Below are 25,914 nucleotides of genomic sequence, written 5' to 3'. Positions count from 1 at the left end.
TGGTGATCTGGATTTGCAACAGGATGAAACTGTGGTGCATTGTGATAGTCAGAGTGCCATACATTTGACTAAAAATCAAATGTATCATGAGAGAACCAAACACATTGATGTACGGTATCACTTTTTTCATGAAGTCATATCAAAAGGAGTTATAATTGTCAAGAAGATTGGCACGCGAGATAATCCAGCAGATATGTTGACTAAGCCAGTTACTACAAACAAGTTCGAACATTGTTTGGACTTGGTTGGCGTTCGAAGAAAGTGATGAGCCCGAGAGGGCTGACAGGAAGCAGAGATTGATAACGAATAGCAAATGAATGAAATGTTCGCCAAGGTGGAGATTTGTTGAACGGTGGCATAATAGCCACATGTTTGGTGGCTCAATTCTTGTTCAAACTACCAATTGTCAAATAATGCAGAAAGTAAATAGCATGACACTATTTGCTTGAAGACTTTTATCACATGCTATAGTGTGGCTTAAATTCCAATTTGGTTGTCAATATCTCAAGTATACGGCAGCCTACAATGTGGTTGATTTCATGCATTCAACACATGGGAATAACACAAAGGTGGCCATGTAAAAGTCTACTTATTCACACAAGTCTCACCAACCATTTTCTACTATAAAAGGAGAAGGGAAGCTGTTGTATTCTTCATCCCATGTAGAGTGAAAGAGTTCAATAATAACTCTTGTACTTAAATATAGAGAAAAGAGTGGTATAGAATTATTAATCAAAATTCTATACGAGTGAGTTACGAGGGAAGTGTAATAATCTAGTGAGTGGTCCAAATACTTTGTTAGTATTTTCGGAGCCTAGATTAGAGTGATACATTGTAACCTCGGGTTGCCATATTTGCTAGTAAAATTCATCTCTGCTTCCGCCCGTGGACTAGGCCTCACGCCGAACCACGTAAAATCTTGTGTCTTTATTTATTGTTTAATTGTTCTATTAATTTCTCGGGTCTTGAAAGTGCGCAAATCACAACATTATGGTTGTTAGTATTTAGTGGTTGGTTAGTGATGGGAAGAAGGCGTTGATGTGGCGCTGATGTGGCACTCCGTGATGCCATGACATTGCGTCATGGTTAAGAGTGGTCTAACACATAGTGTTCAGTCTGTGAGCCGAAGCAGAGCAGGTACATATGTTAGGCGCATTCGCATTCCAGTCTGTAGAGTTCTCTGGTTCTCTCCCACCGGGATCCTCACCCTACGTTTTCGTTATCATTTTTTGGTTATAATGACACAGACCATAGTTTTAATATTATTCTAATAAATAGTTTAAATCATATACATATTTGATTACGTCTGCTGGAGAACTAATGAACTATTCAACATTTTGAAGATTAATAATTCAAGACTAGTAAAAAATTTTGTAATAAAGATTCAGTTTGCTAGAACAGTCTTTACTCTTTAATTAGTATGTTGTATCAATTGGTTTAAACAAACGGGTCCATATCATCACCTGTAATTCTAAGTAAATTATAGTGTCAAACAAATGGGTTAACATTATCACCTCTATTTATCATCATCAAATACACAAATTCATATATTTACTATCGAATCGACACCATAAGACCATCAATCAAGAAAGATAACAAGAATCAAGCATTTTATATATTTAGTACCAAACGATCTGTGAATTCAGTTAGACAAGACGAGCCACATTAAACAACGAATCGAGCATTTTATGTATCTCCAGTCCCTGAGGATGATTAATATCACCCGAAACAAATTCTTTAACGACACCATTAACCTCTACCACACTACAACCTGGCGTTTTCTTCCTTCCAAATTCCGCAATCATGTTTCTAACCTCTTCCGCCTCCCGTTTCCAACCAGCTTCTTTATACATGTTATACGACACAACACAAATCCCATAATCATTAACTTTCATATCAACCAGTTTTAGCCATACCCTGTTTCCAACCTTAACGTTTCCATAAGTCCTACACGCACCAAGAAGAGCACCCCACACGTTAGCGTCTAATTCACCAACGTCCCCCAACTTCTTCTCTACAAACTCCATAGCTTCTTTTAACAACCCGGCTCGTGCAAAAAGATCAACAACACACGCATAATGCTCGATCTGCGGTTTAACCCCGTAAAGTCTATCCATTTTCTCAAATAACTCGAGCCCTTCTTTGACCAACTTGGTATGTGTACAAGCTGTAAGTATAGCTACAAATGTAGCAGCACTTGGTTGAATATTTAGTGAGGCCATTTCGTTTAATAATTCTAGTGAACTTTTTGCTTTTCCGTTCATCGCCAAGCCTGAAATGATAGCGTTCCAAGCCCCTGTATCTTTTACATAGATAGAGTTGAAAACAGATAATGCTAAATCAGGACAACCACATTTCGAATACATGTCAACCAATGCAGTAGCAAGAATTGGATTCGAAATAAGATTACAACTTTTGGCATACGAATGCACCCACAACCCTTGTGCAAGTGCGCCAAGATGAGCACAGGCTGTAAGAACAGTTACAAGAACAGATTCGTTGGGTTTTATCCCCAACTCCTGCATCTTCTTAAACAACGAAACAACCTTCTCAAAGTCACTAATTCGTGAATAAGCAGCCATTATCACACTCCAAGAAATCACACTTCTTTCAGGCATTTCATCGAACAACAACTGTGCATTCTCAACATCCTTATTCTTACCATACCCATCGATTAAACTAGTCCATAAAACCACATCCTTAACAGGCATTTCATCAAACACCTTTTGTGCACTCCCAATTTCAAAATTCGCAGAATAAAACTCAATCAACGAAGTCCCCACAAATTGATCACCTTCAAACCCTAATTGCAAAACATGGCCGTGAATCGAACAACCAACTAACTTTAAATTCACAATACTCGAACACAAACAACACGCTTTAATCAATGGCGGAAATGTATAATTATTAGCTGCAAGACCAAACCTTAACATATCTATATAACTTATAACCGCAAAAACTTGATTATCGTTCTGAACGTAACCGCGGATCATGGTATTGTACATGAAAGTGTTTCGAAAACGAAGGTTTTGGAAGATGGAGCGAGCGTACGAAAAGAAAGATGGATCTTTGGAAGTTGCAGCTGCAGATAGAAGTGGTCCAATGGCGATCGGGTTGTCCGGCAGGTGACATTTGATTAATTGAGCGTGAATTTGTTTGAATTGAGTTAGGGTTTTGCATTTTTCCGTTAGGGTTTTTAGTGCAGCGTTAGAACAGGTTTCAACGGTGTTCATAATCATCTGAAAGTAGCGGGAATTTGGATAACAAATATTTTAAATACATATATAAATTTCCATATTATTCATTTTATTCATGTAATTATAATTTATAATAATCTGATAAAAAAAAAAGTGTGTGTGAAAATAAATGCCTTTTCACTAACATAAAACTAGAAAAGACTTCAGGTAATCCAAGCTTTTCTTTAAACCTTTGTTTGGCTTCCAGCACAACCCACAACATAACATCCTAAAACCTTAGCATATTGACCAACCAAATTTTCAACAGATCCAGCAGCAGCAGAAACAAACACTTTTTCACCTCTTTTGGGCTTACATATCTCAAAGAATCCGGCATAAGCAGTCAACCCACTAAACCCTGTACCATACCAACCAATAACAGAATACAATGAATCACAAGTATGTATTAGTATACATGAATAGTATATATGACCTATAAAATATTGTTTTTAAGATTTAAGACCATTAAAAGCGTTGTACAGCGAGGTTCACCCGTAATGACGCTGGACTACCCACGATGACTCTGAACTACCCAAAAACATGTGGTCGCTCTAGAATTAGTTGGTTCATAAAGTCTATTAGATACACATGTTAAAAAAAAAAAAAAAAAAAAAAAAAAAACATTGTACAATGAGGTTCTTGAAAATGAGACTTACCTAGAATCCCAACGTGGTAAGACAATGGTAGGCCCATTGGGTCCAACTTATTTAGATTGAGCCCTTGTGATATGCTATACTCTCCCCAACTTATAAGGCCCACAACATAATCACCCTCTTCAAAATCAGGATGTCCTGATGCAACTACTTTTCCAACACCATAAGCATCAATTACCTAATTTATCAACCAACCATAATATACAGTAGTTCAGAGGTTGTCAAAAAATAACTTTTTCCGACGAGTTCTTAACTGATGCTCAGTTTCCTCAAAACTAAAGCCCCATAATATTGAGTGTTAGTTGCATCAAAATGTGGCCACGTCAATCTGACGCCTCCATTCCACGATGTAGTTTTTTTTTTTTTTTTTTTTTTCCGAAAGACAAGGCCTTAAAGTGAGGTTGTAAGGATTGAACATAGGTCTCCTTTGAAGTGGCCACACAACCAACCACTCAACCAACCCTTTGGGGTTCATTCCACGATGTAGTGAGTGGTCTAATTGAATAATAAAATTCTTGTGAATATGTTTGACATGATAAAGGTCTTTTATAAAGACAATTTTTTTAGATGTTAACTACACAGATCTAGTGTGCAACAAAAGTAAGATAGAGTGTCAAATGTGATTTTTTTTTTTTTTTTTTTTTTTTTTTTTTTTTTTACTTTTGGATGGTTAGAAAACAATTCTTTTGAAATAGTTGAAACTAGATTAAGAACGGCCGCGCGATGCTGTGGCTAGTAGGATACATTGTTTTGTTATGTAGGAAGGCATATTTACGTTGAATAAATAGTTCTAGTCATACGAAAGTAGTAGTGGGGCTTTGATATGTAGCATGACATATTTATGCTGAGAAAATAGTTAAAACAGTTGCAATATTCGGCTTGGTCGTTGAAACAAAATGGAAGTTTTTGTCGCGATGGTGCTATTTCCTTTTTTCGTATCTTTGATATCTTTACCTGCGTTGATGTACTTACGCATATGTTATTTGAGTATAAATGGAAAAAGTTTGAATCGTGCGTTGCGGCGATTGCATTTGGATATACGTTGTTTGATACCCGTTTGTAGTATCAGACGATATTTATGTAAAAAATGTCTACGTATGTTTACTACTTATTACATACATACAAAATGTTGTACATTCGAAAATTTTCAAAACACGATATTTATAAAAGTAACGTTCTTTTTACTAAATATTTCACTTCTTTATTTCTATCAAAACCAACTATTGGCACCAGCATGCATTATAGTGTTTGTTTTAACTCTTTCAAAAGAAAATAAAACATTTTAACGTCTTTTATGAAACTAATACTGAGCAAAAACTGAGAAAAAAATTGCGGAAACAAAAGAAAAAAAAAGGGCGGGGCAGGAGGACTTGAACCAAGGTCTTTTCTCTTACAAACTCATGAATTTACCATTTACTCTAGCAATTTATTTGAACTGATTATATAGAAGGTTGAAAAAGATGCGAGACGGTAAAGACCTTAAAACGTCGCAACGGAAAAAATGGGGTCGAGACCGATGTTGACCAACGTTGACTTTTTATATATATTTTAAACATAAACATTTCAAACATAAATATTTCAAACTAAACATAGAAATTTGCCTTTAATTTGAAATATTTGTGTTAGAAATGTTTATGTCTAAAATTTATTTATAAAGTCAACGTTGGTTAACATCCATCCGAACCTCGTCTCTACCGTCTCTACCATTTTATTTACCGTCATGGCCGTTGTTGACCATTGTTGGCCGTGTTTTTAGCGTTGTTGACCTTTTTAACCGTTTCTAGGTCCGTTGCAACAGTAGCATGGTAAAACCATTGTGACGCCCGTTGCGACACCCGTTTCGTCCGTTTTTTACAACACTAATTATATATACTAACTTATCTAAAATGTTTCTCTTTAGAATAAAAAAAGCTCCGTTTCGAACATAGTTAGTTGCGTTTTGTCCGTAAAATTATTTCGAGTTGAACGGTGATGATGGAGAAACCTAACTCGCGGCGAAAAAAAGGATAAATCCCGCCAAAATATTGGGTGGATTTTATTTATTTATTATTATAAAAAGTTAGGAATTCACATTCTAGCCCCCAAGCTACAAATTTTACCCCACTTTGACCCTTGAAAACTTACATGTTTTACCCTTTGAATATAGGTTGTTTGACAAAAATCTTCCTCGACAAAAACTACATTGATCAATACATAATATGACCAAATTTTTTGCAAATTTTTTGTGACGTTTAGTATATATGAAAATGAAAATGGGCAAACATTTTCATGAAACGGATATTAATGTTTCATCATTTAGAACTAACTAGTAAAATGACCCGTGAAATCACGGGTTTGTTTATACGAAACAATTTAATAACATTTTTTAGTTATTAAGTGAATGTAAATGCTGAAGTCATTTATTTTAATGACCCGTTTGACTAAGAAACTTGTCGTTGTTTTTATAAATATAGAGACATGTATTTTCGAGTACATATGTAACGTAATTAATTTCGTAAAAAGAATTCATATTTGAATATTAATAATTTAATAATTATAATTATAATTATTATATTAAAAGTAAATAATAATTATATTTTTAATAACAATAATAATTATTAGTAATAATAAATGTCTTTTAAATTTTTTTAGAAAATTAAAATTATAACTAGTGAAATAACCCGTGGAATCACGGGTTCGTTTAAACGAAACAGTTTAATGATATGTTTTAGGCATTAAGTGAACATAAATGCTAAAGTCATTTAGTTTAATGACCCGTAGAACCACAGAGTCCGACTAAGAAACTCGTCAGGTGAACATTTTATCAAACACCTAAAATGCATATTAAATAATCCACATCCAATCATTTTGTTAAATTTAAAAACCCGTTTGAAAAATATTTACGGGGATTCATGAACAGATAAAACCTTTGCACAGAAAACTCATGTCAAGGATTAGACAAAAATCGCAAGCTAAGAAATAGACAAAAAGATTAACAATTATAATATTAAGCATTAAGCATGTTGTATTTCCACAAACCAATTGACAAATGATTTATTGAACTGATAAAATCTCTGCAAAAAAAAAACGTCATAGATAATTTAAAATGACCAAACAATGATTACATAGATTGAAAATGTACGAACCTATTTTTTGGTAGACGAATAGTTACATTATTAAAATGAGACGGTACCAGAGAATTGATTCCCTTGAAGGATGATAATGACTTGAGCATGAAGAACTGCAACGAAAACGAATAAACACAACTTTCAGGAGAATTACTTGTGTATGTTTGAGAGAATTTTGATATAACGAAAAAGTAGAAAATTTTTACCTCAAACTAATCTAAGTTGTTGAAGATTTATTTATTTTTCCTTTTCTTTCTCCCTGTGATAAATGGATTGTATTAAGCAATGAGTTAGGAGTTAGGACCATATTGATTATAAGAGCATGAACTAAAATCGAATGCAGCCTACAACATACTTGAGCTGGGGAACAGATTCTTTTATAACCTGCAGTAACAAAGATCAACATAATTGAATGCAGCCTAAAACATATATCGATGCACTTAAGCATAATACATTAGGCTGTTATATCTCTACGTAACGTTCTTGATATTGAAAAAATAGACAAATTAAATGATGAGATTGATGGGTCTACGATCTGTTTACATAACTTGACAAAGCATACAAACTGTATTCCAAATTAAAAAATAAATACATATGAATTTGAGCATGTGATACAAGTAAACAATGGCTAAAAAAATTTATGGGTATGTACTCCCACTATATACAAAACCATAAAACTTACATACGAAATGAGGTGGCCGAAGAGACTTGATGTCCTTGTGCTTGTACTAACTATCTGCAAGGTATTAAATTAGACTTAATGAAATCAGCTGACCCAAGTCGTATGATTAGCATAATAATACATGATTCCAATATCTGCAAACACATGGATATATGTTAGCATCATAGAGAACATCCTAAAGAAAATGTCAAAATAAGTGTCTTATAAAGAGGCAGCCCACTCACAAAACAGCATGATCTTTACATAAACAAATAAACAATAACAAAAACCTTTTCACCAGAAGCACATTTAATAACATGAATATCAACTATGGTTTACTATGCCCACATTATTTTCAAAGCTATAAAAAAGGCTCACACTTTGGCCCCAATTAAGGCCTTGTGTCTTTCTGCACCAAGACTTCATCACCACACAATTAATGTTGTTTTTCTACAGAATTAACTACACGAAAAACCAATCAACGAAGCTAAATGAAATCACTAAACCATTCAAGTAGAAGTGATTTTTACATTAACAACCTAAAAGTTGATTTTGGGCAACTTATAACCCATTTCATTTTTTTTAACCCACATCGCCTTAAAAAGTAGTTTGCTTCATGTACCTAATATAACATGAAGTGAAGTTGTATTACCCTCCACAATCTGACACCTTTCCTTGGCAAAGATAACTACAGAGTCAAATGCATTAAAGTTTATTTTGGATTCCCCGTAAGATCTCACTAAGTAACCAATTCAAACAATTACTACAAACAGAAAATAACTCTAATAGAACTTCATAGCATTGAACAATATAATAGTGTAAAAAGATTGAACCTTAGTTATCATAGCACTATCAAGTGTATTATAACATATTTAATGAAGTATTTGTTAAACAATAAATAATTTAGTTTTCAATCAGAAAGGTATGGTTTGTGGACTACATACCTAGACCAGTATGTAAAACTGCATAAAGAGCTTCAGATGTAGTTCATCATCACGGGTTTCTTTGTAAGTAAGCATTGATCTCTATAACTTGCAATGACTGAGAAGTTATAACTTTCAATTGTAGTTCGAGTACAATTAGAATTTCAAAGCAAAAGGGATTGTAATTTTAAAGCACATACCCTGATCACGTATGTACATTTGTACATCAGAACAATAAGAACAAACTAAAGAAAGATATTAATCAATACATACATATAAAAAAAGGTGCTTGCCTGTAGTCAGCTTCCCCTTTACCCTGAGTTTATTGTCTTCCAATCGTAAGTTCCTAATAAGAAGGTTCAGTAAATAACACATACCAACCTGGGTTCTCGATTTAGGTAGTATTTCAGCATCAAAATCATTCTTCAGCATCCTGTAAAAATGCAAGAACATAACTTAAAAAACATAGAAGAGTCATCAGAAATCGATTGCTAACCTATATACAAAAATTACTAACCTATATACAGAAATTGGTTGCTAACCTTTATACTTCAAAATTACTAAATGATTTCAGATTCATATACAAAAATTGATTGCTAACCTGATGTCGATATTAACCGATTACCAAACTGATGCGGATATTACCCTAAATATAAATGATATATCGTCGAACCTTAGAAATTGATTACTTTTGCGCGTATTGCATGTATATCTGAACCTTAGATGAATTTAGCCTGATTTTAAAGCACATACCCTGATCACGTATGTACATCTCCATCGTTTATGTAGACGATGATTTAGGGAGAAATAAGAGGAGAGTTATTTATTTTATTTTTTTTGCGAGATTTTTGTAACCCTAACAGCTGAATTCTACCTCATCACATAGTCCGTATAATATAATTATTAATATTAATATTAATTTATTTTAATTGTAAAATAAATAGATTTATGACATCAGCTTAGGGGTTTAGATTTTTTTCTTTTTATTTTTTAATTTTTTCTTAACAAAGGAATTAGCCTATTAATGACATCATCATTTTAGCATTTTAATAGAAACTATAGATTTAGGAGATATTAGTATTTCCTTTTATAAAAGATTTTCTATTATTTTTAATTAAATTAATATATAATTATGACATCATCATTATGAAAATTAAAAGATAATTAGCTTAATGATGACATCATCATTTTAGAACTTTATATGACTATATAGATATCGGCTATAACCAACACACTTTTATTTCCATCCTAATCAACCTCTTGAATTACTAAGAGGTTTGTGTTCAACTTTTTCAAAATAAATAAAAAAACTGAATAAGATACATTATGCAGTTAAGAACTAACCTCGCCAGGAACGATAGCTAAAGCAAAATCTGAAGTTACTAGCTTTAATAGCCCGTGCGTTGCACGGTGACTTAAAAAGTTAGTATAGTAATACGTTAGTATTCGTAAATACATTTTGACGTAAATCTGCAATCAACACATTTTGATCACTTGTGTAGTTCTTTAAGTACAACAAATTGGACAAATGGAATGAAAAAGGTTAGCTTTATGTATTTGATGTGAAACATGGTAGATAAGTCAAAAAATGACAGCTTCAGGTCATTTGTTTTTGTAAGATTTTTTGGTCAAACTGGTAAGTCACACAATCACACTGCAATATGCCATTACAAATGAACAAAGCCATTACAAATTACCAAAGTCAGCATAATTTGTAAACAAATATATGCCATTACAAATGACCAAAGTCAGTATAAAATTAGTATATCATGTGTTTCATTGGTGAAGTGGAAACATTGGTGAAGCTAACCGAACCTACACCTCCTAACAAAGCCTCACTTTGTTGATTCTGTAACCGCTTCCTTGTTAAATACAGTTGTCTCATATCTTCATCGTCATCAAGAAGATGTTCAAGTTCATTCGTCACTTGAAACCATATAGACAATTAGGTCAAAAATATAAATACAAGTACAAATATTATACTTTTATCTATAAATGACTGGGACGGGTCAAAACTCAAATGCTAGGTTAGATGCTACACAGATGGTATGCTACAAATTAAAACATAGATGCCACCACGACAACTACTTTTTAGTACGGGTAGAATAAAAAATCTAAAAGAGAACTACCGAGGTCAAAAATTAGTATATCAAATACGCACTATGATTGAACCCAATGTAGTAAATATTTAGACAAATGAACAAACAAATATGATACAACTAATATTATACTATAAACTATGTGAATCAAACCAAAAAATATTGTATGGATTTTTCTAGTACTCCAAATCAAACAGTATCAAATATATAAAGGTGCAAGCATATCCTTATTTTATATACTGAAAACCATATAAAAGGTATAAATATTTACCTTCTTCGAACCACAACACCTTGATTATGTAAGATCACCAATTGGTTGGACTTCAATTGATGAATACTACTATGACGATTAAAAGAATGACTATTGTTGTTGAAAATTTGGACCTGCATCAACACCGGTCGTATTTATTTATTCAAGATTGAAGAAAGAATCAAAACTTGCAATTGCAATGCTTAAAACAAAAATATGTCATATCGAAAAACATAAAAGTGAATACCTAATATTGCGATAATAACCAATCTGATCTTAGTAGTGTATCTTTTCTATTTTTTGTTTTGTGACAGAATGTTCCATCATTGTTTGCCTGATGTTGTCGTAAGTGTTAAAATCAAAATACTGTTGTGGGAACCCACCTGGATGTATGTTCTAAAAAGGTTGTAGCTCTGCATCCATCTCCTTCTAGGTTCAATGTAGAAATTCGAGATTATGTATGTGTAGTGTATATGCAAGATACTCTTGAAGTAATTCAACCATTCGGAGACGCTCCCCACCTAAAAATAATCACAATTTAAATGATTAAAAAGTATTTCTAGGGTACTACGACATAGAGGACGCCTATATATGCATTTGCTACCGCATTCGCATATTACAGTCGTCATAAAATAAGCGAAATGAGCTGCTTGATATCGCCCCGACATTTGAGTTCCAACTGGACACAATAGGACCATACCACAAAACATATATATATATATATATATATATATATATATATATATATATATATATATATATATATATATATATATATATATAAAGCTTCAAATTGGGAACCAAAATTGAACTTTGACTGCTAATAATAGCATAGAACAAAGCTTTGAAAATCAAATATAAATTAAATTGATTAAGCAAGTAAAGTGAAAAGGATGCAAATATAAAGTCAGTTGGTGTGCTTAGCACCTTCGGAAGTCATATACATGTATACTCACGGATAAAACATCGCACACGTGCAACGGTTTATATAAAACAGCAGCAAAGGCAAACGCACCAGGACTCCTATGTGATCGACCATAAAAGGCGGTATTCATATTTCATACAGGTAGCCGGTAACGACAGGCACACTTTGAAAGAAGATGTTAGTAACGGAAAGAATTGCATTGCTTAATCATAATTTGACAAAATATTGTTCATAACGAACAACAAAGGCAACAAAAATTATTAAAAAAAAAACATAAAGTTAAAAAGGAATTAGGCTGAGATGTATGTACGAACAACCGACCCAATCGACCCGGGTCTTGACCCAACCCGACCCTGGTCACGACCTAACCCCTTCGACCCATTTTAGTTCTGACCCATTTCGACCCATGACTCGTTTCGACCCGTTTCGACCCATGACCCATTCCGACCCTAACCCATTTGATCGTTGACCCAACCCGACCCATCTCGACCCATTTGCTAGGTATAATTCAAACCATTTCGTTTGATCCTTATTTGACGGGTTAGGGCAGGTACAAACGTCCGAAAAGGCATGTCATCGCCTTGAAGTTCTAGTAATTACAGGTGATCATAAAAAATACACATAAACATCTATACCTATTATAAGGTAGGTAAATAGATACCTTGATCGAATATGGTTTTTTCAGAATCATTTGCATTAAGTAAAACCACTGTACAAGTACAGTCGGAACTTACAGTTAAATCTACCTGAAAGAAGCAAAAGAAATGTGTCTTATAAACTCAGATAAGTTAAGAGTCTAATAATCAGTTGAATTTATCCCGTGAACGTAAAACATACCTAGGTACCAGGTTTGTTTTGAGATGTGTGGTAGATTCATATATATCCTAAAAATTAAAGGTTATGGAGACACTAACTAAAACTGTATCATCTATACATATATTACATATGTACAATGTATACATAATTAGGTATATATTATATATATGATCATACTCATTTGTATAATAGAGAAGTACCGACGTCAATAAACGGTTATTGTAGGAGATCCACCAGGTGAAATTTAGAGCCCGTAGATGAAGTAAAGTTGGGAACGCGATGGCAGGATTTTTGGCATATCTTCAATATCAAAAGCACCATTATTCCCAATAACAGAATAACTATTGTTGCAGTAAACTTAGTTCAATTAATTCTTCATCAAATCCAACTCCTAAACAAAACTCTCATCTTCATATTCACAATCGTCATTGTTCGATCATTTTGTCTTTATAACCATCGGCTACAGAACAATTATAAATGAATGATTAACTCGATGAAACAAGTAATCAGTCAATTTAAAAAATCATTAAAGATGCAAACAATTTTTCAAAAGTCATAAAAATAAATTTTACAACTACAACATTCAAGTAACTACTTTAATCAATCAATGTCACAAAATTTTCATCCAAGAGCTACTAAAAGTGAAACCTTATGCTTAATATATACAAAACCTTAGTCTTGAGCAGGAGCAAAAGACTGACCATTGGAGTTAACATAAAACTGAGTCTTCTTAATATAGAACACATTTTCCAGCACAGCTCAACCAAAGTTCACAGGGTATGAACATCATGATTTCTACAACAGTTTCAATTCTTAATAGCATCTCAATTGTTAGTACTGTGTATGAGCATATACTTTTCATCGCATTATCATACATGGTTATATATTCATTTTTAACTAAATCAAACTAAAGACCACCCATAAGCACCGTAAATTGTATTGGAGAAACTCTTTTTAGTTCAAAAACAATTCTGCTATAAAGCATCATGTAACAATGAAACACAACTACACAACAGCAACAATAACTAATTAAAATTGAATCTGAAGAAATAAACATAGTGCAATAGTCAACATAGCCAAATGGTTAACAAAATCAAACAAATCAGGAAACAAAAAAAGGGAAAATTAACAGTTATCGTTAAGGAGATCGACGACGGCTTAGAAGTGAATCCAGAAGGTTAAGACCCCAATCAAACCAAAAACCCATATGGTACGCTGGGTACCATATGGGTTTGCATAAGAGAACAGCAACCAAATTCAGGTGGTTGCTTTAGAGGATGTGGTAGATAATCAGAAACAGAAAATACTCATATACACATAAACATTACTATTTAGTAGACCGTTCAAATGCTACAAATCCAAAGAATACAAAACTACTAATTAACCACTCACCTCAAATTGAAAGTTTTCACTCGCAACACTAATTTTCTACTGCAACTTCTTTGTCATAATCCAAACCGCCACTGCCTGCAGCCTTTTCAAGTTTATGAACCACCACTGCAAATTACCTAAATCTCAACATCAATAAAAATAATATTCTAAAACCAATTAATAAATATTATCAATAAAAAATGAAGAACTGAAAAAACCAAATCTCATAAAGTTAATAAATCGAATAATATCTCTATTCATCCAAATCTCATAGAGTCAATAAATAAATAAAAAACATTGTCATTCGAAGAGAACGTCCCCAACTGAAACCATGTGTGTTTGTAAAAGTATGGATTTAGAAATCAAATAAACGTTTTACACATACCGTTACTGAATCGTCTTACAATCGGTCTGAATTGAGCCTTTCTGAGATCATCGGTTCCGTATGAACCCTAAAAGCACAGTTGTAATCAATGGTTGGTTTAATTGAATGATCGTTCGATCATGGTGGTTTAATTGATGAAAACTTGGTTGAATATATTAGGATCAATTTATCGACTAATGGTTATGATTTAGTGGGCTATATGAAATTTAAATTTGGTAACCCTAATTTGGGAGTTTAGGAATAAGAGATAACGGATGAAAATGGATGCAGCTTGTAATTGATCGCCAGTCGTTTTGCATATATCTCAAAACAACTCAGACTGCTTTATGTATGTTTTTTTATAATTTGTGAAGAAATTAGGAACCCTAATTGAGTAGTAGAGTGAAACGTATATACGAATGAAAGAGAAAAGAAAGATAAAGAGAAAAGAAAGAGAAGAAACTTACGGTTTGATTTTGGGTTTTCAATAATAAGCGAATTGCAATTGGACAGATGTCAAGTTTTTAATAAAAAATTTAGAATAGGTTGTAGGTTATCCACGTGGCGTATGCATTCGAATTATTATAGGTTATAGATTTTAGAAGAGCTAACACCCTTCATTCGGTTAATCTTAAATGGATCAACTGATAAATAAATATTTTTGATGATAATATCTTGAAATTCAGGTTTAACTGAAAGCGAAAAAGATTCACTCTTAAGCTCGAAATCGCATTCTTTGGGTGTACCCTCTATTTGATCCTTTATGACTACATACTTGTTTGTAACCTTTATTCGAAACTGGGTGTCGAATGATCAAGAATCGATATATTTAACTTGAAAGTTGCATAAGAAGATGAACTATGAATGGTTGGCATGTAGGACAAAATATATGATACCAAATCAATCTTAACCTTTTTAATTACAACATGAGATAAACAAGTTGACAATTAGTTGTTTTATGGAGTGTTATAAAAAACCCGATTACTCGCCAATTAATCTCCGATTAATCATTTTTAAGAGTAATCCATTCCGTTTTCCAAAAATCCGTTTAATTAAATGACCAACGTCAATTGATGGGTTAAAATCGAATTTGGTAACCAAAATCGGTCAAAGTAAAAAATGGTTACCATTTTAACATTAATATAATCTAGAACTTTATAGTTTTGGAGCAAAATAAACAATTTTAGGCAATTATGTTAAAATTTATTTTTATATTTATGATTTTTTCTAATATTTACACATATAATTTTTAAATTTTAATATTTTAATGTGTACAGTACAATCTGATTAATCTCCGATTAATCCCCGAATTGCCGATTAATCTTTTCAAAGTCCCGACCAATTAATCCCCGAATAGCGAATTTTGCAACCTTGGTTTTATGCATTAATAAGTATATCATCTATGAAAGCCGCCGGTTAAAAGAGACTAAAATGACTACGTTAGTCAAAGTGAACAGTAGGACTATTACTATTACTATACTATCTATTAGACAAAATTTATGAATAGTATTGAGGGCGTTTTCGTTTTTTCACTTTTTTTCCCTTTCAAAAAAACTCCTCACACTTTGTTCAAAAATTGAAATCGACCCCCCAAACAGGGGATAGAGTATCAAATCAACATTTTCATAAAATAAAAAAAACTTAAATAAACTCCACTCAAATATTCAACGGGTCATATCTTCTCGCCCGCAACGAGTTAAATTTTTCCGACACCATCGTTAAGCTCAAAATAATTTTACGAACACAATGTCACTAACTATACGCAAAACGGACGCTTTTTAAAAAACGCTAAATATTTGAGTCCACCTTTCATACACGTTGATTTTTTCCTCACGGGCTCCGTAACCATTTTCATCTATTAACAACATATACATATGGGTCTTATTATATTTTAAAAAAATTATTTAGTAATTTTTTTGATATTACTCAGTAAATATTATATTATTAAATCATACGGAGAGTTAATATAAGCTATCGAGTTAATTGCGTTAAATTTTAAAAAGTCAACAACTCCATAGCGAAACGCGAAAATACACATATTTTGTTAATTTAAGATTACATCTAAATCTTTAACGGGTTATACATTTTCGTTCGACTCGAGTTGCGCTTCAACGACATCGTCGTTAGCCACGAAATAATTTTGCAAAATAAACATAATAAAATACATTGAAAACCGAACCCCGGCGCGAAACAAGGGTTAAAAAACTAGTTATATATATATATATATATATATATATATATATATATATATATATATATATATATATATATATATATATATACACACACACACTAGTGAAATGACCCATGGAACCACGAGTTTGTTTAAACGAAACAGTTTAATGATATGTTTTAGGTATTAAGTGAACGTAAATGCTAAAGTCATTTAGTTTAATGACCCGTGGAATCACATAGTCCGACTAAGAAACTCGTCAGCTGAACATTTCATCAAACACCTAAAATGCATATCAAACAATCCATATTCAATCATAAGAGATAATATTGGTTGTTATTTTATTTTAAAAGTGTAAATTAAAATATAAATTTAGAATTGGTTTTCTTTTGCCTAGCTTTTATACCTTCTCATACTAAATTCAAAATAATTAATTAAAATAATTCAAAATTATTTAATTTTAATAATTAAAATAACTATTAATAAGATTTAATAATAATAATAATTAATTAATAAGATTTAATTTTAATTTAAAATTATTTAGATTAATGACATCACCCACCATGATTACATTTTTTTTTTCTTTTTGATTTTTTGTTAACAAAGAAATTAGCTTAATAATGACATCATCATTGTAGGATTTTAATATTAACTATAGATATATATGTGTGTGTGTGTATTATATATATATATATATATATATATATATATATATATATATATATATATATATATATATATATATATATATATTACTCCGTATAAAGCATGTGCTATAAATTTTACGTGTAATTTTCTCAAAACTGTGACGACCCGGAAATTTTCCGACCAAATTTAAACTTAATCTTTATATGATTTCGATACGATAAGCAAAGTATGTAATGTTGAGTCTAGAAAATTTTTAAACGATGTTCATATATTCAATTGACCTTCGACTGCTCTCGACGATTTACGAACAATTAATTGTTAATAGATATATGTGTGTATGTATATATAAATAATAATTCAAAATATAATTTGAAGTATTATATGTTGTTGTTATTAAAAATTAATAAAATAAAAATAGGATATTATAATAATTATTATTTAAAATATATCTTTATATATAAATAAAGTATATAAAAAAAATAGTAAATGATTGTAATACTCGTTTGATGTTTCGATTGATATTAAGCAAGTTAAATTCAAACTTATGTAATTTTAAAATAAACGGTGATACGAAAATGAGCTCTATAAATTTTAGGCTTATTAAAAATGTATTTAGGAACTTTTTTTTTAATTTTAAAACTTTTTATATTTTACTTGGGGTGGGGAGTGAATAATTAATGTAACTTTTATTTAATAGTTAATGACTGAAATTTTTACCATAATGACCAAAATAAATAAATATAGTTAATTTAAAATTTTGGGATTTTTTCGAAGACTTTTATCCGCCACTGATTAACAACGGACTACGAAATATTATCCTATTTAAAACTGTCGGTAATGGATTACTGTGCTTGCTAGTGTGTTTGTTACCTTTCATTTTCACTTATAGGATTATACATATATTTATATCAATACTTTTAATAAAGCAGAGCAAATTTTCAAATCAACTTTTAATATAGTTTGTTTGGTTATGGAACAAAGATGCCTACAATTATGAACACGTTTTTTTAGTAAGAATGATTAAACTTTTTAAGGTCTACCTAGTATATATATATACACTTGCATTTGTATATTACTTCAAACAACCAAACCCACTTGAACTCTCAATCACCTGCACCTCACATATAGATTTATCATTTACATATACATACACTTCATAAACAAACACTTATGCGATCAACCATCGACACCATGAACAAACATCTTCTTTCTTATGAACTCTTCTCAAAACCTCCGCCACCTATACTACGTACAACCGCTCTCCATCACCAAGGTAAATCACCACATCTTCATCTTCATATATATATATATATATATATATATATATATATATATATATATATATATATATATATATATATATACATATACATTTGGATGCATAGAACCACCATCTATCTCCTTACTTTAATAACCCATCACCATCCTCCAACACCATTGACTACCTTTGAAACCAATCATCTCTCTCATTCTCTCTCTTAATTGAAACTGAGACCACCATCAACCACCCTAACACCCCATCGTGAACCCACCAACACTAGACCACCTTCCATCAACACCACTTATGCCACTGTAGTGTCTTCCGTTTAGATTTGAAGTAAAACCACACATCACCCTTGAGTTAAACAACCCACCACTTCTCTTAACCCATCACAAACCCACAATCATATTCATGATCAATCACACCTTTCACAAATCACCATAAGTCACTACCCTCACTGCTATACTTGTTCTCTAATAACTTGTTTCCGTTTCAGCGTAAAACTGCAGCCTTTGCTGCAACTATCACTCGCTAGGTTTTCTTTCTTTCAATTCTCGAAACCTCCATCACACAACCCATGTAACCATCGAAACCATTCCATCAAACACCTTCTATTTTCTATTACTGATTAACATCATACCCAACGGCTAATTATAGTCTCCTGTTTAGGCTACTATACGATCGTTTAACTGCTACTAGTACACTTCTGTTTATAGTTTAATGTTGCAGCCGTAATTAGCATCACATAATCACCACCACAGCTCATTCATCGACACCTAATCTGCTACTGCAGTTCATGCCAACTACTCATGTCTTCTACTACTACACTCGTGTTATTATTCGAAAACACAACTAGCAAAGATGCACAAACTATATGAATCGATGGGTTATTCCTTTCTGGCTATACTGTTAATCGACAATACATACCTGCTGCATAATTCTCTTTTGAATGAGCCAACCACCAAAACTAAACCCAATATCACACTCAACCGATTATGATGATGATAAGATAATTAATGATAACGGTATTGTGATGTGAGAATACAATGATAATAAGTAATATGAAGATTTTTATAAAGAGGATAGGACCCATGATGAAATAGAAAACCAATTTGAGGAATGTGGCAGACCAATAGAAAAGGAATTCGGTGATAATTGCTACTACTATATTTTTTTATTTTTGCGGGGACAGACGAATCCAGATACACACATATTCTATTTTATTGGTTACCAGATCCTATATTACGATAAATGGGCTACTTAGATTTGCATATTGGGCCTGAAGTATTAGTTTATAATGAGAGGGCATGTTACGAATTGTTTTGTGTTTTATATGATGATAGAACGATTTAAGATGATGGTGATGTTAAGATCATGATTATGATGATAGAATATTAATTTTATGATATAGGATGGTTAGCATGATGAGTAGATGATCAGAAATGAAGATGAATTACGATATAGATAATGATAATGATGATTAATATAATAGAAGAAGAAGAATAAACAGAATATTGGGTTAATAGATTTTAGGTCCGACTTATTTCAGAAAGAAACAGTTGGAAGAATGGTTTGGAAGGAAGTGTTTTAAACAAGAGGTCTCGGGTTCGAGCCCAGGCTTTTGCATTTTATTTTTTTTTAAAGAAGAGGAAGAAGTAGAAACAGAAAAACAGGTTTAATAAATCTAAATCCTAGTTATAATCAGAAAAAGTATGATCAGAGGAGTTGTTAAGGATGTCATCAAGTTAGCGGGAGGTCGCGGGTTCAAACCCGGACTTGGGCATTTTTTTAGGGTTACTCCTTTGAGGTAGTTTACTTATTACTCATTTATTATTATTATCATTTTTAATGTAAGTGATATTATTATTTAAACTTTTTTTTTTATAAAAATTTCCATTTTTATTATTAGAACTATCATTATTATTATTATTAGAATTATCATTATTTTTATCATTATTATTTTTATTATCATTTTTATCATTTCTAACACTAATATTATTATTTTTATCATTATTATTATAAGTATTATTAATATATCAAATAAAGATTTTCTATATAAAAATATATTATTTACATAAAACATGTCTATATTAATATGTTTGTAATAAATATTAATTATCTATTTAATGTATATAAAAATAAATATAATTAATTTAGTTATTAATAAAACGTACAAGTTACTAAAATAACAATTAATAATAATACCTAAATTTGTTCGATTACCATTATATATGTTAATATACATATAAATGATATAGATTGTTCAATGTCATCATATGTATTTTTACTACAAAATACATTATGTGAGTTTCATTTGCTCCCTTTTTAAATACTTTTGCAATATTTATTTTTGGGACTGAGAATACATCCGCTATTTTTATAACTGTTTTACGAAATAGACACAAGTAATTGAAACTACATTATATGGTTGAATGGATCGAAGTCGAATATGCCCCTTTTAGCTTGGTAGCCTAAGAATTAGAGAACAGACCCCCTAATTGACGCGAATCCTAAAGATAGATCTATCGGGCCCAACAAGCCCTATTCTGGAATTTGAAATGCTTTAGTACTTCGAAATTATCATGTCTGATGGGTGTTCCGGTATGATGGGGATATTCTATATGCATCTTGTTAATGTCGGTTACCAGGTGTTCACCATATGAATGATTTTTATCTCTATGCAGTTTGCGAAATGCCTGATACGAGAATGATGTTTATGAAAATGAAATCTTGTGGTCTATTATACTATCTGAAATGATTATTTATGATAAACTAATGAACTCACCAACCTTTTGGTTGACACTTTAAAGCATGTTTATTCTCAGGTATGAAAGTATTTGCTTATATTAGAGATATTACTTGGAGTCATTCATGACATATTTCAAAAGACGTTGCATTCGAGTCGTTGAGTTCATCAAGATTATTACTAAGTCAATTATAGTTGGATATATTAGGAAATGGTATGCATGCCGTCAACTTTCGATGTAATGAAAGTTTGTCTTTTAAAATATATCATATAGAGGTCAAGTACCTCGCGATGTAACCAAATGTAATGTATTCGTCCGAATGGATTAGGACGGGTCATTAGAAAAACTGAATTAAATAATCTTACGTGTCATTTTTTCATTAATAACGGGTACATGCCACTGTCTCATACATATATAATTAAAAAAAAACGTTAGAATATTATAGATAGTATTACCAATTATGATATGATATTTATATTATATTTATCATATTTATATTCATATTCATTAATATATTACTGTATTATACGGAATAATTATATTATTTTTATATTATTGTTATACGAAGTATATATATATTCATCATTTTTTATTTTACTACCCTTGAACTATATATAGATTATTACAAATAAATCATTCGGGCATGATTTATACTCATATTATATTAATTAAAGTAATTACTATTACTAATTATTAATTACTACAAATTACTTACTAATAATATATACTTTATGTTTATATGATGTTTAAGCTACAACTTATGTTTTTACTGTGAATATGTTTTTCCAGTATTAGTTAATGTTTGTTCTGTGATGGTTATCAGTTATTATTATAAACGATCGGTTTCAAAACAAAATTTTGCGGGCTCATGTTTGGTGTTTTATCGATTAATTGTAAATTGAAGCTATAATGGTTTCAACATATGAGCTCATAATCTATGCGTTAGTATTCAATACTATGCTTTCGATATAAATACTATCACTAATAAATAGTTTTTTTATTGTAATTGTATTATAGATGGGTATTAATCCTCAACATACTAAAAGACGTGGCATTTTAGTCGTTTTAGCCTCCTTAGGCTTTCCAAACGACACCAACAACAAATTTATAAACTCACCCCTCAAACAATGTTAAATTTGTCAATTTTTTAGCGGTAACAAATGTAGCTTTATTATTTTATTAAAAAATTAAACAAATTCCACCAAAATTTTTAAGGGCACATATCTTTTCGCTCGCCACACGTTACATTTTTTCGACATCACCGTTCAACTCGAAATAATTTTACGAATACAATGCAACAAACTATACGCGAAATGGACATTTTTTAAAACCGCTAAATATTTCGAGCTATCTTTCATACATATACATGCGCGTAAAATAAACAACCCAAATTACGAGATTTTCCTGGCGTTAAAAACGCACACGCCATTAGGTATACTAGATACTAATCCCATATTTTCACACACATCCGCCGCAACGCATTTTTAATTTTACAAATACAGACCGCTACAGTAAATATGAATATTCAACCCGGAAGGCCCCGCCGCATCGGGCGGGCCGTTTCGGATCCATACTAACCTTAACGAATACTAATTAATACAAGTGTCATACAAGGTACAAACTCAAAAATTTTCTACTTAAATTATGTCACATGTCACTTTAAAAACTTTCATTATTTTTATTTTTAAAATAATTCCATATTCTCTTCTTACAAATTGTTTACATTAATATTAACTATTACTTACAATTAATACCAAATTCACAATCATTTATATTTGTAACTGATCCCATTTAATTTTCATGTATTCTATTAATTAGCAAAATAATAATGTAGTTACAAAATTTCAAACATACAAAATTTGAAAATACCTTCTTCGAATTGATTATTTAGAATTGATTACGTAAGTAACTAGAGAGTGGGTGAATAGTTACTTAATAAGCCTTTAAAGCTTTTTTGATGATTATCAAGATTTAATCAACTTTGATCAACTTAATCAACTCAAACTAGATGTGTATAGTGTTTGTGTTTAAAGTAATACGGAAAATAAAGTAAAGAATATAAACACGAGGATTTATAGTGGTTCAGGTAGATGTTAACTAATCCACCTTAATTCACTTCCCGATTTACTAATTGGGAGTTTTCTTCACTAAGCCTTCTACAAAATCGGTGGAGATCCATTTTACAAATCTTGTACTTCTTGTAGACAACAAACGTAATCTTTATATCTCTTCGAAAGATTACCTCTAACTTAGATCAACTTGTCTTCACCTTTTCTTATTTGACAGCGATTGGGATCTCCCGAGGGGGACTAAACCACCCGTTACGATCATCTCCCGTTTCGATTATGCCGATGCAGCGATAACAACCCGGCCCCCATCGCTGTCTGGGAGGAAACCTTGAAACCGATCCAAGGGCACGGCTAAGTAAAACTCCCCTCCCCTTTACCCCCCAAACGATATGGTAAAGGTTCCATGGATGGATACTTCATGGCAGGGATAAAATTGTGTTTTTTAATATGTAGCCAACGGGGGTCGAACTCCTGACCTCTCCTAAAGGAGGAAGGCCACCAACCGCTGGACCACATCACAACTTCAACTTGTCTTCACCTTGGACAAGTATTAATCCCCAATGGAATTAATCAACTTTCTAGTTACAAAGTACAAGACTCACCCTTTTAGTGATGAAAATCCTAAGACAATTCAAAGGATAATACAACACTAAGTAAACTCACAAAAATAGTAATTTAATAGTAAGTTTACAACACTTCTACAATCTATGAGATCATAGAACTTCTCTTGCTAATCACAAACATATAAGAATTAAGATCTTGTGATTCTCCGATGAATTAGAGTTGAAGCATGCAAGAGGGTCAAATCTTCAAAGCTCTCAAAGTCTTGCTATTTATAGAGAGAGACAAAAAAAACTAGCCGTTGCTGCAGCTCAGACAACGGTCGATCGTGGGTCATTTTCACCTAACCGTTGTTTAATACCTGCAAAAAATACCCAACATCCTATACAAATACTATATGCATTAAGTTCATGATTCTCATTGGTTGTGCTCTTTTGATAGTGACTTATCATGACCAAAGAGGTAAGTCTAACATTCTTGGATACAAGTCTTGATAACCAATTGAAGTAATCTCAGATTTGTCATAATCTTTTATTTGTTTTTAACACACTTGCTTAAGTTCTATTGGTTGGTCAACATGTCATTGATGAGAATAACCTAATTAATCACTAAGCATGTTATTAATTGTCTTTAAGCTTGCACATGGATTAATTAGATGCATTTTTGATGTCTTACCTAGTGAAACAAATAAGTTCAATTAAGCATGTTTTAAGACATTATGTTAATCAAGACTAAACCATTCTCATAAACCAAAGTACATGAGTCCCACGGTCTGACCTGCGGTCGACTATGGACCCAAACCGTGTGACACTTGAGTTTTGTATTCTTTTTGTTTTTCCTAATGTTTTCACTCTAAGCTTCATATGGTTTGGTCTTTTGCTAGAGTAAGTGTGGATTAATGAACTTGTATATTTATGTCAAGATGTCTATCATCACTTTTGGTCATGTGCGTATGTCATCATCAAAACACTTATTATCGTTGGTTAAGATTAATATTATCATTAAGCATAAACCAATATTCTCCCCTAACATTCTCCCCCTTTCTGATGATGACAAACATATAAGTGATGGTGAAAATTTATCTATAAATACGCACAAGTATTAACATCACTCATAACCATAACTTTCTCCCCCTTTTGTCGAAGCAAAAAAGGTAGCTCTCCCTGAAGCTAAATGCGCTCTAAGAATAATGCTCCCCCTTGAATCGTACATGGTGGAAATTTACACCCACAAAACACAAAACACACAAATCTTAAGATAGGATCGTGCATTCACAGTATCTCACTAGAAATTTGCATGGTGGTGGCATAGACCTAAGTGTTGTGATGAGAGAAGCGACGACCACCCTTGATGATGTTTTCAAGCTTGGTTAAGAATCATCAAATTCTCAGAGTGTTTCTATGAATCACTTTTCATTTTTCTCGAGGAGAGAGAAAGTTAAAATTTGGTGGATCATCCAATTCTGATTCATTGAGTGGTCTCGTCGAGGCTCTGCTGATTGGGCACAAGGAGATCTGAGTAGCATAATAAAAGGAGGTGTTCAGTCCAACATAAGCAAATAGTTCATTTAGGTGAAGACCATAAGCAGATGAGAGTTTTGAGCAGCATTTTGCATTCTTGAAGCCATAAGATATGCAATGTTTACTTCAAAAGATCTTGAGAGACACCATAGAAGAGTAATTTCATTGTTGTTTAGTCTCGATATTTGTTCTCCCTTTCTGTAGACATTCATGGTAATGACTTGCTGCCAAAGATCATATGTTAAAGAGAGATGAAGCCATAAAAGTCCATCATTGTCCATCATTGTTGATGAAGTAATCCATCACACAATGTTTCCTAGGACACTTTCTCTTTCCATCCAATCAGGGAACTCATCAAAAGAGTTTGGAATTAGAAAGAACTTTAGTCCTTTATTTGGAATTTTCATGATGTTTTCAAATTCTTGAAGTGATAGAGAGAAGCTTTTTCCATAGAGAGAAAATAGTATTTTCTCATCATGTGAAAAGAAAAAGTTTGCATAGAATTCTCGGACGTGGAGAGAGTACAATGG

The 25,914-nt window shown here is 32.0% G+C and overlaps 1 protein-coding gene and 1 pseudogene across 1 annotated transcript; both read right to left on the bottom strand.

Annotated features, from left to right (window-relative positions):
• Nucleotides 1-1,615: 1,615 nt before the first annotated feature.
• Nucleotides 1,616-3,372, bottom strand: LOC139898394 (pentatricopeptide repeat-containing protein At5g06540-like). Its single transcript, XM_071881122.1, has one exon. It carries the CDS (start codon nucleotides 3,237-3,239, stop codon nucleotides 1,647-1,649), a length of 1,593 nt encoding a protein of 530 aa, XP_071737223.1. The 5' UTR covers nucleotides 3,240-3,372; the 3' UTR covers nucleotides 1,616-1,646.
• LOC139901953 (2-alkenal reductase (NADP(+)-dependent)-like) lies at nucleotides 3,326-25,665 on the bottom strand (annotated as a pseudogene).
• Nucleotides 25,666-25,914: the final 249 nt, after the last annotated feature.

The sequence above is a fragment of the Rutidosis leptorrhynchoides genome, chromosome 3 (assembly GCF_046630445.1).
Source record: "Rutidosis leptorrhynchoides isolate AG116_Rl617_1_P2 chromosome 3, CSIRO_AGI_Rlap_v1, whole genome shotgun sequence".
NCBI classification, from domain to species: Eukaryota; Viridiplantae; Streptophyta; class Magnoliopsida; order Asterales; family Asteraceae; genus Rutidosis; species Rutidosis leptorrhynchoides.
The sequence above is the reverse complement of the archived record's forward strand: the minus strand, read 5'-3'. Positions and strand labels throughout refer to the sequence as shown.

What these genes read in the sequence shown, in the direction of transcription:
- LOC139898394 (XM_071881122.1), bottom strand. Translation starts at nt 3,239, where the DNA reads ATGATTATGAACACCGTTGAAACCTGTTCTAACGCTGCACTAAAAACC.